Here is a 14995-nt window from a genome sequence, read left to right as displayed (position 1 = left end):
GGGGTAAAGCGACTTTCAGGCCACCCTGTAGAGTACCCTATAACCCAACATCCTGAAGCTCTGCCAAGAGTAAAGGTCTCCATTATTATACCATCATTTGAATGAAGTTTCTTATGATTATAAGCAAGTTTGTTTTTGCACAAGTTTATCAGATATGGATTTTGTCACTTTCAGGCCTTAAATGGCACAGGAAGTATATTTTGTAACTTTTCAACTTTGAACTCCTGCTCATCTTTCAGGGTCAAATGCAGAGTTTTATATTTCATGTAATTACAATCAAAGAAATCTTTTTGCAGTTGCAGGAGATGTGCACAGTGATCTTTTTGATAAGTCTGTTGTAAATCAAGTGAGGCTTCAGTGTTGAATGACCTTTGCCTTTGGGAGTACATCAACCACACATGAGGCATCAACAATGTACCGCACCTGTAGATGCCTCATGTTTGGGCGTTTCTTTTTTCCAGGAAACACAAGCACCATTATGAGGTAAATGGCAATAGTAACATGGCTATTGATTAAAATGCTATCATCAGTGAAAAGAAGGAAGGATTGTTTGAACAAAAGTTTATTCACTCACCTTCATTGTTTCCTCCTTTCTTTGGCAGATTTTGGCAAGACCTGGTGGCAAGATTTTGAAGAGGAAGATTCGAACTCAAGATATTTTAGCAACACAAGAAACGAGAAAGAAGGTTAGATAGTGGAGTTGAAGAAAGCAAGCATCAAAGGATATGAACAGCAAAATCATAGTTAATACCTTAACGACTTTGATACCGGACGGTGATGGTGGAAATTCATCCATGCCATGCCTTTTGGACAAGGCCTTTCAATATGTCGTCCTGCCAACTTTCTACAGTATCTCTTTCATCTTCGGCCTGGCAGGCAACCTGTTTGCACTTGGCTTCTTCTGCTCCTCCAGGATGCGACCGTGGAACGCGATCACCGTTTACCTGTTCAACCTGGCACTTGCTGACCTGTTGTATATCACCACCCTACCCTTCCTCATTTCGTATTACATCAACCAAACAGATTGGCCCTTTGGGGAGGCACTGTGTCGTATCTCACGCTTCGTCTTCCATCTCAACCTTTATGGCAGCATCTTCTTCCTGACGTGCATCTCCATGCATCGGTATGCCGGTGTTGTGCATCCGCTCCGTGCCCTGGGTCGCCTCCACCGACGACACGCGGTACTCATCAGCTTTTGCGTTTGGCTTTACGTCACGATTCTCTTGCTCCCCAGTGTCGTATTCTCAGACACGGGGAGTAACAAAAGCAACGGCATGACCTGCTACGACACAGCCCCAAGCGATAGCCTCAAGGCCTATCAGACGTATAACACAGTACTAACTGTCATGGGGTTTGGCCTACCCTTTGTAGTAACACTCATATGCTATGGCTTTGTCGTGCGTACGCTGAGGACGCGTGTGAGGCCGCGTGGTGCCTCCTTACGGTCGCGATCGTTGTGGCTGGTCGCTGTCGTCCTGGTGTCTTTGTCCCTCTGCTTTTTCCCCTACCACATCATGCGGAGCCTAAACATCTGGTCACGTCTACATCTCGGCCTGAAGCCCAGCACGTGTTCTATATCGCGGACAATCTACGCTACGTACCAGGTGAGTTTGTTTGCATGGGAATATCCGGTTTGTACATTGTTCGTATTTCCTCCAAAGGTCAGTAAGAAAGTTTTGGAATCCATGGTTACCATTGTTAACACTGTTCAACTCATTTGTTTTCTGTCAGGAGATACATCGTCTATCTGGTGCATTGTTACAGACACTTAAAAGTATCGATAAAAAAACACAGTCGACTGTGTTTGTTGGCCCAGCTACAAACCTGTGGGTAGGTGAGGGTAGGTGAGGTAGGTGACCAAGGTAGGTGACCTACTCACCTGTGGGTAGGTGAGGTGAGGACCAAGGTGAGTTGGAAGGTTATTTGGGTAGGTGAGGTTAACATCATTATAGAGCGAGAGCGTACGTCTTGCGATCCGCAGGTTGCACAATTTCTGCTGAACATGACATTTCAAAGAAGGAATGTTGTCTAAGTGTCTTCAGGCTCAACAGTGGACAATATTTATTTTTGCAGATGAGAAAGCTAGAAAGCATTTGACACCTTCGGAGATGATTTCTTGTTAATAACTTGCTGCAAACACTCTCTGTCCACAACCGTACGGTCTCAAAGCTTCCTCAGAACCCACACCGTCCATTTTGAACAAGGGAAGAACTTGCATTCCATTGAAAAATACAACCTGGGAATCTGCCCCAAGGAACGCTGGGAATTCATGTTGACCGTAATGGTTACATTTTAAACGAAACAACATTCCAGAACAGGCTTTTGTGCTCAACTAAAGTTTGAAGACATTTTTGTGCCTTACAGTCCGATCAAATCACAGGACACTTTCCATTGACCATGAAAACTCCGCTGCACTTAACGTAACCGGTCTCCTCGCACAAAGCGGCTCATATGCGCTGGGGTCGTTGAAGGTCGACGAGGAATGATAGCTCGCGATGCTGAAATTTTGCGCAATGATATTTTCTACCTTGAGCAGGTTATACAGGGAGTGAATCAATGCTGGTCAAAGCATTCTGGGTAAAAAACAAGATGGTGGCCTATGTAGTAACGCGCGTGCTGTGGACCAGAGGTGTATTATTCATTTCGTAGAGAGAGAGAGAGAGAGAGAGAGAGAGAGAGAGAGAGAGAGAGAGAGAGAGAGAGAGAGAGAGAGAGAGAGAGAAAGAAAGAAAGAAAGAAAGAAAGAAAGAAAGAAAGTATCCTGTTCTGTATCCGATGCTCCCCCTTCCTCTTCTTTAACAGTATGGACCTCAAACATCCGGGGCCTTCGCTCAAACTTGACTGATCTCTCCATATATGTTGCTTCTGACACTTTGTCAGTCTGACACTGACTGACGTTGACTTCTGACACACACACACAAAGGATTACAAAACCCCATCTTCTGCTGCATGGGCAAATGGGCTACTCACCAATAATTCAAAAGTCAGGGTATTTATACGGTTATGGCAGCTGTGTATATACGGAAAGATGATGTCTGCATATGATCTGACATGTTATCAAATCAAAAATCTGAAATTCACAGGAAACTGTCTGCACAAGTTAGTTGTCAATTTGGGTCTTTCAAGCATTGCCGCAAATTGCCGCAAATGAATGAGCAATCTTGAAGGTTCTCACTCTGATCAGTCCACCGATAATGGGGTTTTGTGACCTCGGCAGTTCAATTAGTGTGGAATTTGTTGAATGTGAGAAAACCATCAATGCACAGCAATACAGTCACTTGTTTATCAATGAGAAGAGGAAGCAAAACTCCGAATACCTTTAGCTATAAGTATACGGGCTCAGAGCATGACTTGATTGCACAACAATGCTCACCTTCACCACCACTACTCTACTGGAGAACGGTTCGGAAGTTTCAAATCATCCCTCGCACAGTCCAGACTACAGTCACCTCCTGATTCTTATCTTTTTGGACAAATCAGGGGACTTCTGGGTTGCCTGAAGTTTGCAATGCAGGTGTCCTGAAATGGGCGTCTCGATGGTTTATGTACACATGTTTTCAAGGCATCCACCTTGATGGCACAAGTATATTCATGGAGCTGGGGAATATTTTGAGGAGCAGGTAAAGTTTCATCAACTCATCTGTACTTTTTGATTTACCGGATTATCAAGGCAAGTCGACTTCGAGCAATCCTCGGATATTTATACAATTGTACACTTAACTATAATGTGTATTTTATGTACTGAACTGTGCTGCGATATACTCTACATTTTTGGGGGTAGGTGAGGTGAGGTTAACAGTTCGTTATAGAGCAAGGCATGGTTGAAGCTTATTGGGGTAGGTGAGGTTAATAGATCTCTGAAGACCAAGATGAGTGGGAAGGTTATTTGGGTAGGTGAGGTTAACATCATTATAGAGCGAAGCGAGGTTGAAGGTTATTTGGGTAGGTGAGGTTAACATCATTATAGAGCGAGGCGAGGTTGAAGGTTATTTGCGTAGGTGAGGTTAATAGATCTCTGAAGACCAAGATGAGTGGGAAGGTTATTTGGGTAGGTGAGGTTAACATCATTATAGAGCGAAGCGAGGTTGAAGGTTATTTGGGTAGGTGAGGTTAACATCATTATAGAGCGAGGCGAGGTTGAAGGTTATTTGCGTAGGTGAGGTTAATAGATCTCTGAAGACCAAGGTGAGTTGGAAGGTTATTTGGTTAGGTGAGGTTAACATCATTATAGAGCGAAGCGAGGTTGAAGGTTATTTGGGTAGGTGAGGTTAACATCATTATAGAGCGAGGCGAGGTTGAAGGTTATTTGCGTAGGTGAGGTTAACAGTTCATTGAAGACCAAGGTGAGTTGGAAGGTTATTTGGGTAGGTGAGGTTAACATCATTATAGAGCGAGGCGAGGTTGAAGGTTATTTGCGTAGGTGAGGTTAACAGTTCATTGAAGACCAAGGTGAGTTGGAAGGTTATTTGGGTAGGTGAGGTTAACATCATTATAGAGCGAAGCGAGGTTGAAGGTTATTTGGGTAGGTGAGGTTAACATCATTATAGAGCGAGGCGAGGTTGAAGGTTATTTGCGTAGGTGAGGTTAACAGTTCATTGAAGACCAAGGTGAGTTGGAAGGTTATTTGGGTAGGTGAGGTTAACATCATCATAGAGCGAGGCGAGGTTGAAGGTTATTTGGGTAGGTGAGGTTAACAGTTCATTGAAGACCAAGGTGAGTTGGAAGGTTATTTGGGTAGGTGAGGTTAACATCATTATAGAGCGAGGCGAGGTTGAAGGTTATTTGGGTAGGTGAGGTTAACAGTTCATTGAAGACCAAGGTGAGTTTGAAGGTTATTTGGGTAGGTGAGGTTAACATCATTATAGAGCGAGGCGAGGTTGAAGGTTATTTGGGTAGGTGAGGTTAACAGTTCATTGAAGACCAAGGTGAGTTGGAAGGTTATTTGGGTAGGTGAGGTTAACATCATTATAGAGCGAGGCGAGGTTGAAGGTTATTTGGGTAGGTGAGGTTAACAGTTCATTGAAGACCAAGGTGAGTTTGAAGGTTATTTGGGTAAGTGAGGTTAACAGTTCATTGAAAAGCAAGGCCAAGTTGAAGTTATTTGGGGGTAGGTGAGGTTAACTTCATTACAGAGTGAGGCGAGGTTGAAGTTTGTTGAGATTAGGTGAGGTGAGGTTAACAGTTCAATGAAGAGCGAGGTGATCGAGGGTAGAAGGGTAACACACTGTTGTTACCCCTGCCTCTCTTTGCAATGCTATTCCTCATCTAGTTTACAGTTCATATAACTCTTGCTTCATCCTCATCCATTTTTGACCTCCTGCTATTATGGTATTTATATGATAATATGGCCCCTCCTATTATGCTGATCGAGTATCCACAAACGGTGCATCGCAATTAACTTTGGGTGGAGACTGTTGAGGAATATTGAGGAAGTAGTTCGTGTGGTGTGGGTATGCATGTGCGTGTGGGTGTGCATATGCGTGTGGGTTTGGGTGTGGCGACTGTGGGCCCTGGAACTGCCTTTGGAGGCCATTTTTCCCCACAGAGCAGGTGTAGGCCATATTTGGACACCCTGGTCCCCTTTTTGAAGCAATGTTTTATAGCCGGATGCCCTTCCTGCTGCCTACCCTGTTAGTCGCCTCTTGCGACACACAGGGAATTACCAGTTATCTGGTACTCAATTTACCGACCTCAGAAGGATGACAGGCTGAGTCAACCCCCCTGGCGTTAATTCAGCAATTGACCGGGATTCAAACCCAGGATCCGAGGATCCCAAGCCGGCACCCTAACCGCTAAGCCAACATCAGGCTTGGACTGGGGGGGGGGGGCTGGCTTGGGTGATAAAAATGATCCATATTCTTTTGTCATGGAACAATTTCCAATAGTTTTTTTCATTATTTACTCGCTTACATGTGGAGACAATCACACAAACATGGCCAAGCCACGTGGGCCAAGTCATGGCCAAACATGGCAAAGTCACATGGCCAAATCAAAAGCAGGATGTAACTACTGGATTCGTTCACTTCGTCATGTGTCATCTAGTAACACTGTGCGGCTGTACCTGAGTGTAGGTGTGGTGTAAGTAAATACCAGCGGGTGTATGAATGGTGGTAATTGATAACGTTTGCACATTACAAGATGGCAGCAGATACCTGCTTGAGCCTTGTACAATACAGAGCATCATGATTCATGAATAGAGTTATTATTTTCCTATGTTATTGAGACTGGAGGTAAAGTTATATTCAATGGAGAATTATTATTATTACCCTTTAAGGTCAGCAAGCAAAATGGTTAAAACCTCAAGGGAAGAGATTAAAAAGAGATGTAAAACTTCAGTCTTGGATATGCGTACGATATATCACACAATGACATCATCAAGACAAAATGAGCTCTAAAACACACACATGTGGTGAGAATGGGAGGGGGTCAGATAGTGAGGAGAGGAGAGAGGGACAGGGGGATGGAGAGAGAAGTGGGGTGGAGAGAGAGGTAGGTGGCATGGGAGGGTGGGGGGAAAGAGGGGGTGGGCAAAGGAAACAGAGGGGGGCGGGGCGTAGAATATAATGTGCGAAAAGGGGGAGAAAAAGATGAGAAAGTGTGTGAGGGAAATGGGGGGGTGGGGGAGGAGTGGCGCAGAGTGAGGGCAAAGGGGGTGGGGAGAGAGAATGAATCACTCACTCGTGCGTGCAATATCCCAATGACCTACAAGGAACTTCAACCCAGGAGGAGGGCATAGGCCCACCAGGCCTGCACAATTGTGCCAACATCCGATAGTACCTCCCTCCCCATTCCTTCCACATACCTATGCAACTCAATTTAAAGAAAATCCACTGACTCTACTGTCACTACCCTTGCAGGGAGACGATTCCATATGCATTCACCACTCTCTGAGTGAAAGCCGCCTGCCAGACTATACCATCCAAAATCTCTTCCTTCAAGCTGTGCCTCCTGGTCCTATCACTGTCCATTTCACTGAATCACTCTTCTGTACTTATTTAGTCTCTACCCTTCATTATCTTAAACATCTCCATCATATCCCCTCATAACCCCCTCCTTACTAAAAGAAACAGTAATGTCTCTTTCAACCGCAAATCATAGCCTCGTCTAGCTTGGCCCGGAATCAATGTAGTCACGCTGTACTGAATCCTCTCCATCCCAACTGCCTTTTCTGACAGATGTGATGATCAAAAATGTACACAATATTCCAGATGAGGCCTTACTAAATTCCTGTATCACGTCTCTGATGGATGAGGAGAGGAACTGGAAGTGGAAAGGTCATTTATTGCGTTGCTTTGTCATCAATTTCCATTCACAAAACCGTGAAACGGAAAACCATTTGCATGCTCCACTGGTCGTGAAATGTTGCCTAGGATTGGCAGAGCTTCTGGAAACCTGCTTTCGTTGTGCCAATGTGGGAATACCAATTTGACCTCAGATAGCAGTGATGTCACCATTGGTGATGGCACCAGTATGATGTTATTTATTAAGAACTAGCAGAAGTACCCGGCGTTGCCGGGTGGGAATGGAGGGGGGAGGAGGGGAAGGGGGAGGGAGGGGGGAAGAGGAGAGGGGAAGGGTGGAGAGGGGGGGGAAGGGGAAATGGGGGGGGGGGGTGGGGGGAAGGGGAGGAGAGGGGGGAGGAGGCAAGAGAGGAAGGGGGTTCATATATATGCTGGTGGGTAAATGTGGCATTTAGCACGTTGCTGAGTTAAGTGTGATGCCGATCAGGAAGAAGAAGAAGCCGTACTACCAACTTCGTTCACTTCCGGAATTGTTTGATTTATTTGTATTCAAATGTCTGGTGATTGTTTTGTATTTATTTATGTGAATGTGTACTTGTATATAACTGTCATTAATTATTTTTTTTTGCCTAAAACACTCCCAGGCACTCACTGATGAATCTCTGAAAGTTTGACGAACATCCGTTCAGCCATCTCTGAGAAAAATGGCGACACACAGACAGACAGACAGACACACACACAGACATAAGAATCACTCCTCTTATATCCTAGAAGACTGCAACCGGACCGGACAGCTCGGGGGAAATTGCACTGCTTTTGAAGTTCCCTGGAATCCTGGTCCCAAAGTGATGTTCAAACAGTTATTGGGATTACTTTGTTCACCCAAACACCGAGGACAGCCTTTGGAATTTGTTATTTTTCATCTTATCGGTACAAAGTTCATTTCTTGGCCCGCCGCAGTTGTTTGCTGTTAGTCTCGTCACTATCTGCCTGAAAACATTCCTGGAAAATGTTTGACATAGCACCCAAAGACTAAATACGGGAATACCTCAACTGCCAGAAGTTGAACTATGGGGCGAGAGGAACTCATGAAGTTGATGAATGCTCAAGAATCGTGAGGGATTTAATTTTTTCACTTCACATTGAACATCTCTGTGGTTGAGTGTGGAAAGTGTTGTTGCATTGCTCTGACTGATGTGGGTTCATTTCCCATGGCTGCTCGGGGCAGAACATGCGCTCACCCTAAGGTTTAGTGGCAACCTTCCAAAGATTGGTTCTAAACCACGGGAGCATTGACCACTTGGCGTGAGTGACACGATGCTCCATAAAGACTTTGGGCCACCACCTTTACCATTCACACGAGCAAATTGTTTGGCCCCAGGTTAGGTTTTATGGTTTAGAATATCAAAGGAAATCGTGTAGAGGATTTCCAATGATCCCCTGTGTGTACCTTTTGATTCCCCGATGATGGCGGTCGTGGCCTAGTTTGTTGAATTGGCAGTAAAAATCCAGGGCCACCTCATCATTGATCTCCAGGGAGAGGGTAATCCGCCTGCTTGATCTACATTTTGTTGAAATCAAGGATCAGGCAGAATTACAATGTGACAATACTCTAAAATAGATCATGACCCTTAAAAGACAGAACCCAATGTTGACAGGGCCCGTAAGTGAAAATAGCACCTGGTACAACAGTTGGCTTTGCAGTACATTCAAGCAATGACATTTTCAGGGGTGCAGCAATTCTTCTGAAGTAGTTTGGCAAAGCCATTATGAACTGATGTGGATGTAAACCCAGGACAGAGAGACACCGACTGGGCAACGAGTGTCCTCACACGCTTTATTCTACCTTCGTCAGAAACCTCAATTTGTGTACACATACATGCTTTTCCCCTGAAATCCAAACAAAGGAGGAGTCAATACACATACATTTCACAAGCCACCATAGGTTGGCAATCTTTTTTTTTCTTTTTTTTTGTATACAAGATCGAGGCTCTTGAAAGAGCTAACATTAATCAGACAAAAAGTCTAACCGACACATAAAACACAAAATAAGGGGAGCGGTAGACAAGAAGGGGAGAGAGGGGGAAGGACACAAACACAACATTTGAGAGCAGGAACATCGAGAGAACTGTGGGAGGGAGAGGGCTTGGGGTGGGGAGGTGGGAGAGGTATAAAACATACGGACACTGCAAGGACTTCCAGGAAAGAAGTTGGAATTTCAAAAATGTGTATTTGGGGTGAATTAGCGGGGGTAGAAAAGATCAAGGTTTTGGATGGGGGCAGATAAAAGATGGTGGTGAACAGATGTTTCAAAGACCTAGAGGGAGGAGTGGGATTGAAGGGAGTGGGGGAGTTTGTTCCAGAGGCAGGAGAAAAGCGGAATGAAAGAGTGAAGGTGAGCAGAGAGCCTAGATTTTGGCAGTTTAACCAAAAGAGGTTTGCTGGCAGATCTTGTGCGACCTGTACGAATATTTGGGGGACAGAGCACAGAGAGAGCTGGGGGAGCAAGGCCGGAGAGGAGTCGGTAGAAGACAGAAAGACCATCAACCTGCCTGCGGTGAGTGAGTGAAAGGCACTCGGAGTTAGCTTCATCGCAGGAGATTCCAATGATTCTGAAAGCTTTGGTTTCAACAGCGTGAAGCCGAGCTTGGTGTGAGGCAGGAGCACCAGCCCAGAGGGGAGAGCAGTATTCCATTGAGCTGCGGATGAAAGCCTTGTATGTGGTGAGGAGCTCAGGTGTGCCAAGGAAGGACTTTGCAGGATAGAGGATGCCCAGTCGGCGACTGGCTTTGGAGGCCAGCTTGGAAATGTGGTTACCCCAGGAAAGATCACGGAAGATAGTGAGACCCAAAAGCTTTAGTGACAGAACTTCTTGGAGAGGATTGTTGAGAAAGTGGATGGGAGGGTTGTCCAGTCGGTCTTTTCGGAGAGACATAGTAAGAGTGTGAGATTTGTCAGGATTGAAAGACATGTTCCACTTGTTTGATCAGTCTGTGATTTTGTCCAGGTCTGCAGAGAGTGAGGAGGCTGCAGACTGCCGATCTGAGAGATGAGGAATGGAGTGGCAGAGAGTGGAGTCATCAGCAAAGAGATAGAGAGGATTTTCCAGAGAGTCAGAGAGATCATTGATGAAGACCAGAAATAGCACAGGGCCTAGAACACTACCTTGGGGAACTCCAGCCAGAACAGGAAGAGGAGATGAGAGAAATCCATTCAGGGCCACACGTTGCCTACGACCAGAGAGGAAGTCCGCAAGCTTGATGCAACAAGTCCGCAATTGTATAAGCTGGATGGGCCTAATGGCCTCCTCATGCCTTTAAGTTCCTTGAACTTCCCAACTAGTATTTAACATTTGTCAATGGTACGACTACAATCACTATTTCTGAAGGTAACATCAGAGTTAACCGAGAAAATGTTTGTTTGCAGGTAACGCGCGGCATGGCGAGCATAAATAGTTGCTTGGATCCTGTTCTCTACTTCCTCGCCGGGGACGCATTCCGTCGCCGGGTACGGTGGACTACCCGGCGAAATGGAACATCAGGCAAGGATGCCATCATAAGTCCTCTGTCGCTCCAGTCGATCTCCAATGAACCAGCAACTGCGAAACCTCATGCGGCCTGCCCTCTGAATTACATGCAAGGTGGCCGTGAATCTGGTGTTGAGGCGTAAGTCTGGGTGGGAGTAAACTTTACCCATTGAGGGCTGGCAGGATGACCTGTAGATGGGAAGCATTGGCCTTGAAAGTGATGGAATGAGGACGAGGTGTGAGACTTGATTCTCAGGTTACTTGCGGCGATCATAACGAAGGACGAATCAATGCGATCAAATTGCACATGTGACCAAATTGTACAGGGTCGCCTGCCATCCTCATGTCCATCACTCGTCGCAACGAGAACAGGAGGATTATTCCAAAAAGGCACTGGGTTGGATAAGGAGGCTGAAAGCAACACACTTGATGGAAGACAACATTGCGAAGTCTCAAAAAACTTTTCAAGAAATTGTACTAACCTGCTTCGTTGCTGCAAACGAAAAGGGTAACTTATTGAGTTGGGTTGCCGCAAAATGGAGGCGGCCATTAAAAAAGGTGTTCCCTTTAATGGGATAGTTATAATACGTAGTTGTTCATGATAAAAGTGTTCCTTGAAAGTACAGAGAATGTGCTTCATCGTAGCAGGCTTATACCTTGTGACATCTTGGAAATCGATTTGTAGATAAGTGTACAAGGCCATCATCACGTACCAAGGTAGATAAGGTACATCATTGGCGTTCAGAGATTCTGGGACAGAGATAATCATAATAGTCCAAGAAGCTCCAACATTTTTGCTTTATTTTTTAACATGTAAGTGTCATGTACATAATTAGTAAGAATTGTTGTTTTTTTAAATCACTATCTATACTTGAGGGCTGGCGGGATGGCCGAGATGTATATGCAATCCCCCCCGAGCTGTTTGGTCTGGGTACCAGTGTCGACCCACATATAAGTTGTCGTCCGGGTGTTCCGCATGTCGGGCGAGAGGTATCGTTATTTACAATCGTCCATCCAATGGATGGTTAAAACTGGAGGACCCATATGCCCACACTGGTTATTGGTGGATGTTAAAGATCACGAAGAGTAGAAGAGGTATGTATCGCTGCCACCTTAAACAATTTACATATTCCAACCCAATCTCTCTCATCAACCTGTACTTAGCAAGCTTGGTGAGCATGCCAATACCCCAAACGTGCGTTGAGAGAGGCCTATCGTCCTGGACCTACATCAGGCTGTGACGTGATACTTCCACATTGAAAGATAGGACCACTGGACTTGTAGCTTATCTAGGCCCTGGCCTAATGTTGTAACCCAAATTTGGTAGCATTCTGACTGGTGGATCCAGATAAGATTTATGAACAAAATTACGCGACCGCCATTTTGACACACTTCTTTTTCACATCATTGGCATGGCCTCTGCAATTTAACATCAGGCCCCTGTATTACTGTTGTACCCCACATTTGGTAGCATTCTGACGGGGGGGGGGGGGGGCGGGGGGAGGTCTGGAGAAGTTTTATGAACAAAGTTACTCGACCGCCATTTTGACATACTTCTTTTTCACATCATTGGCATGGCCTCTGCAATTTAACATCAGGACCCTGTATTAATGTTGTAATCCACATTTGGTAGCATTCTGACGGCGGGGGGGGGGGGGGCAGGGGAGAGTCTGGAGGAGATTTATGAACAAAATTACGCGCCCGCCATTTTGACACACTTCTGGTCACGTGATTGGCATGACCTCCACAATTTAACATCCCCACCCTGGCCTAATGTTGTAACCCAAATTTGGTAGCATTCTGACTGGCGGGTCTGGAGAAAAATATTTTTGAAGAAATTTACTAAGTTGGCCATTTTGACACACGTCTGGTGACGTGGCTGGAAATGTCGAAAAAGGTAACGGACGGATGGACAGTGCACAATGACGATACCTTATCTGGAATTTAAATTCCAGATAAGCTAAAAATAAAAAACGTTGGAGTTTCTTGAACTCCATGTTGTAACTGTTCTGAGAATATTTCAGACGCCACATGTAGAAATGAATAATGGCAAATGAAGGATTGAGAGTTAGTGAGTTAGCGGCTCAGGTACTCATGCCTCGGACTTGATATAAAATGAAATATACACACCCAAAGGAGATACTACTCATCATGACGAAACTAAAGACTTGGAATACAAGACTCGATTTAATGATTGAAGCATGTACAGAGTGTTCCAAAAAGACCCGGACAACTTTGGTTGTTAATATATTTAGAACAACAAATGACACAACGATACCCTTTGGTTTGTATGATACAGAAACTCATAAGGTTTTGTGCACACCATCAATACACTTCAATTTGGGCTCTGTTTGTCGCGGGCAGGGTATCAAGGCGGTACACGAGTTCTTGCCATGTTTCGCTCGGCATGATTGCATCTATCAGTGCAGTGCGCATGCAGCTGTGATCGGAGAACGAAGATCCTGCACGTTTGCCACCTTGGTGTTGTAGACAACATCTTTGACAAACGCCCACAGAAAAAAAAATCAAGGGGGGGTTAGGTCTGGTGATCGTGGCGGCCAGGAGGTTGGTCCGTCTCGGCCAATCCAGCGACCTGGAAATTTTTCATTCAGGACAGCTCCAATGAGGGGGAGCGCCATCCTGTTGAAAAATGATATTGGGTTACAGGTCTTCAATCTGTGGGAAGGCGAATCCTTCCAACATGTTCATGTAAATTGTTGTGGTCACTGTATTTTACCAAAGAAAAACGGACCCACCAAGGGCATCATGGAGAAGGCCACACCACACATGGACCTTTGGACTGTTGCGTATGTGTTCAATGACCACGTGGGGGTTTTCAGAGTCCCAGATCCTCACATTGTATTGTGCTGGTTGACCTTCCCTGATACATGAAAGCAAGCTTCGTCTGTGAACATGACCTTTTCCAGGTAATCTTCGTCATCATCTATATGACTGAGCACTTCTAAGGCAAACGCCTTGTATGTGGGTCCGTCATTTGGTTTGAATTCCTGCAGAATCTGCACCTTATAGACATAAAGCTTCTTTCTGTTATACAATATCCTGTGTACAGTGGTGGTTGGTAGTCCCAGTTTTCTGGATGCGTGCTGGATAGATTTTCTGGGATTTTGTTGAAATGATTCACACATTCGTTCAACTTCTGCTGCGCTTGTGCTTGGTCGACCGGTACTTTTCTGTTTCTGATAACTTCCAGTCTCCTCAAACCTTTTGTACCACCCTCTGATACTAGTCCGCGATGGCGGATTCCTTGCATACCTTGTACGGAAATTACGCTGAACCTGCGTGTCAGATCTCGTCTCTGAACCATTTGATGCACGAAACTTTCTCCTGTGGAGTCTCCATTTTCTTTTACATTAAATCACCAGACCTGAATTTTTTTTTTTTTACATTATGAGTTTCTGAATCATAAAACAACGGGTTTTATGTTTAGTTGGGAATCCTGTCGGGAATTCCTGTCGGGAATTTATGTTTAGTAACATAAATTGTATCATTTATGTTACTAAAAATATTAACAACCAAAGTTATTCAGGTCTTTTTGGAATACCATGTATTTCAATGTATTCCTATGAACACAATTATTTGTGTCTTACTTTATTTCTTCACAATATTATATTGTAGACGATTGGTTCATATTCTTGTAACAAGTAAGAATACTAATTCTTGCTGTTAAGCAGAAAACAAGTCTTAGATTAATTAAACTGTTGTTATGGTGATGCAATTAAGATGTCAATACGTCACGATCCGGTTATTCCTTCTTATTTCGTGAGAACATCTCAAAAACATATTTCATGGGCTACAGCTACAGGGTCTTGATGAAGGTAACCACCTGAGCCCAACTACGCACCCGTTAGGGCTTACACTATGCCCACCTGGCTGGACTTTACCTAAACTTGGTCAAATTATATAACACAAAATGCACCTGGAAATCAGGAATGTGGATCACCTTGTTGTGACTGTGAATGCCTCGCTGTTTGTGTATTAAATTCCAGCACATAACCTCATACCTGTTAGGTGTGCTGTACGGACATCATACCTGCTAGGTGTACTATAATAATCTCATAACTGTGAAGTGTACTATACGAATGTTGTACCTGCATGTTAGGTGTACTATACGCATCGTGTGCCTGCATGATAGGTGTACTACCAATATCGTACCTGCTAGGTGTCCTACCAACCACATACCTGTTAATTCTACTGTACGAATCTCGTA

General features: G+C 44.7%; 1 protein-coding gene across 2 annotated transcripts in view; it reads left to right on the top strand.

Annotated features, from left to right (window-relative positions):
- The window catches only part of LOC137438980 (P2Y purinoceptor 1-like), a 33323-nt gene extending 21500 nt beyond the window's left edge, over positions 1-11823 (top strand). Inside the window, exons 2-3 of one of the 2 annotated variants that reach the window (XM_068134502.2) lie at positions 603-1604; positions 10668-11823. In XM_068134502.2, coding sequence (XP_067990603.2) covers positions 726-1604; positions 10668-10910 — 1122 coding nt within the window. In that variant the 5' untranslated portion in view covers positions 603-725 and the 3' untranslated portion in view covers positions 10911-11823. The remainder of the gene's footprint in view (positions 1-602; positions 1605-10667) is intronic. The other variant, XM_068134503.2, reaches the window with a different exon arrangement.
- Positions 11824-14995: the final 3172 nt, after the last annotated feature.

Source organism: Myxine glutinosa, chromosome 13 (assembly GCF_964187855.1).
Source record: "Myxine glutinosa chromosome 13, kmMyxGlut1.1, whole genome shotgun sequence".
NCBI lineage: Eukaryota > Metazoa > Chordata > Myxini > Myxiniformes > Myxinidae > Myxine > Myxine glutinosa.
The sequence above is the reverse complement of the archived record's forward strand: the minus strand, read 5'-3'. Positions and strand labels throughout refer to the sequence as shown.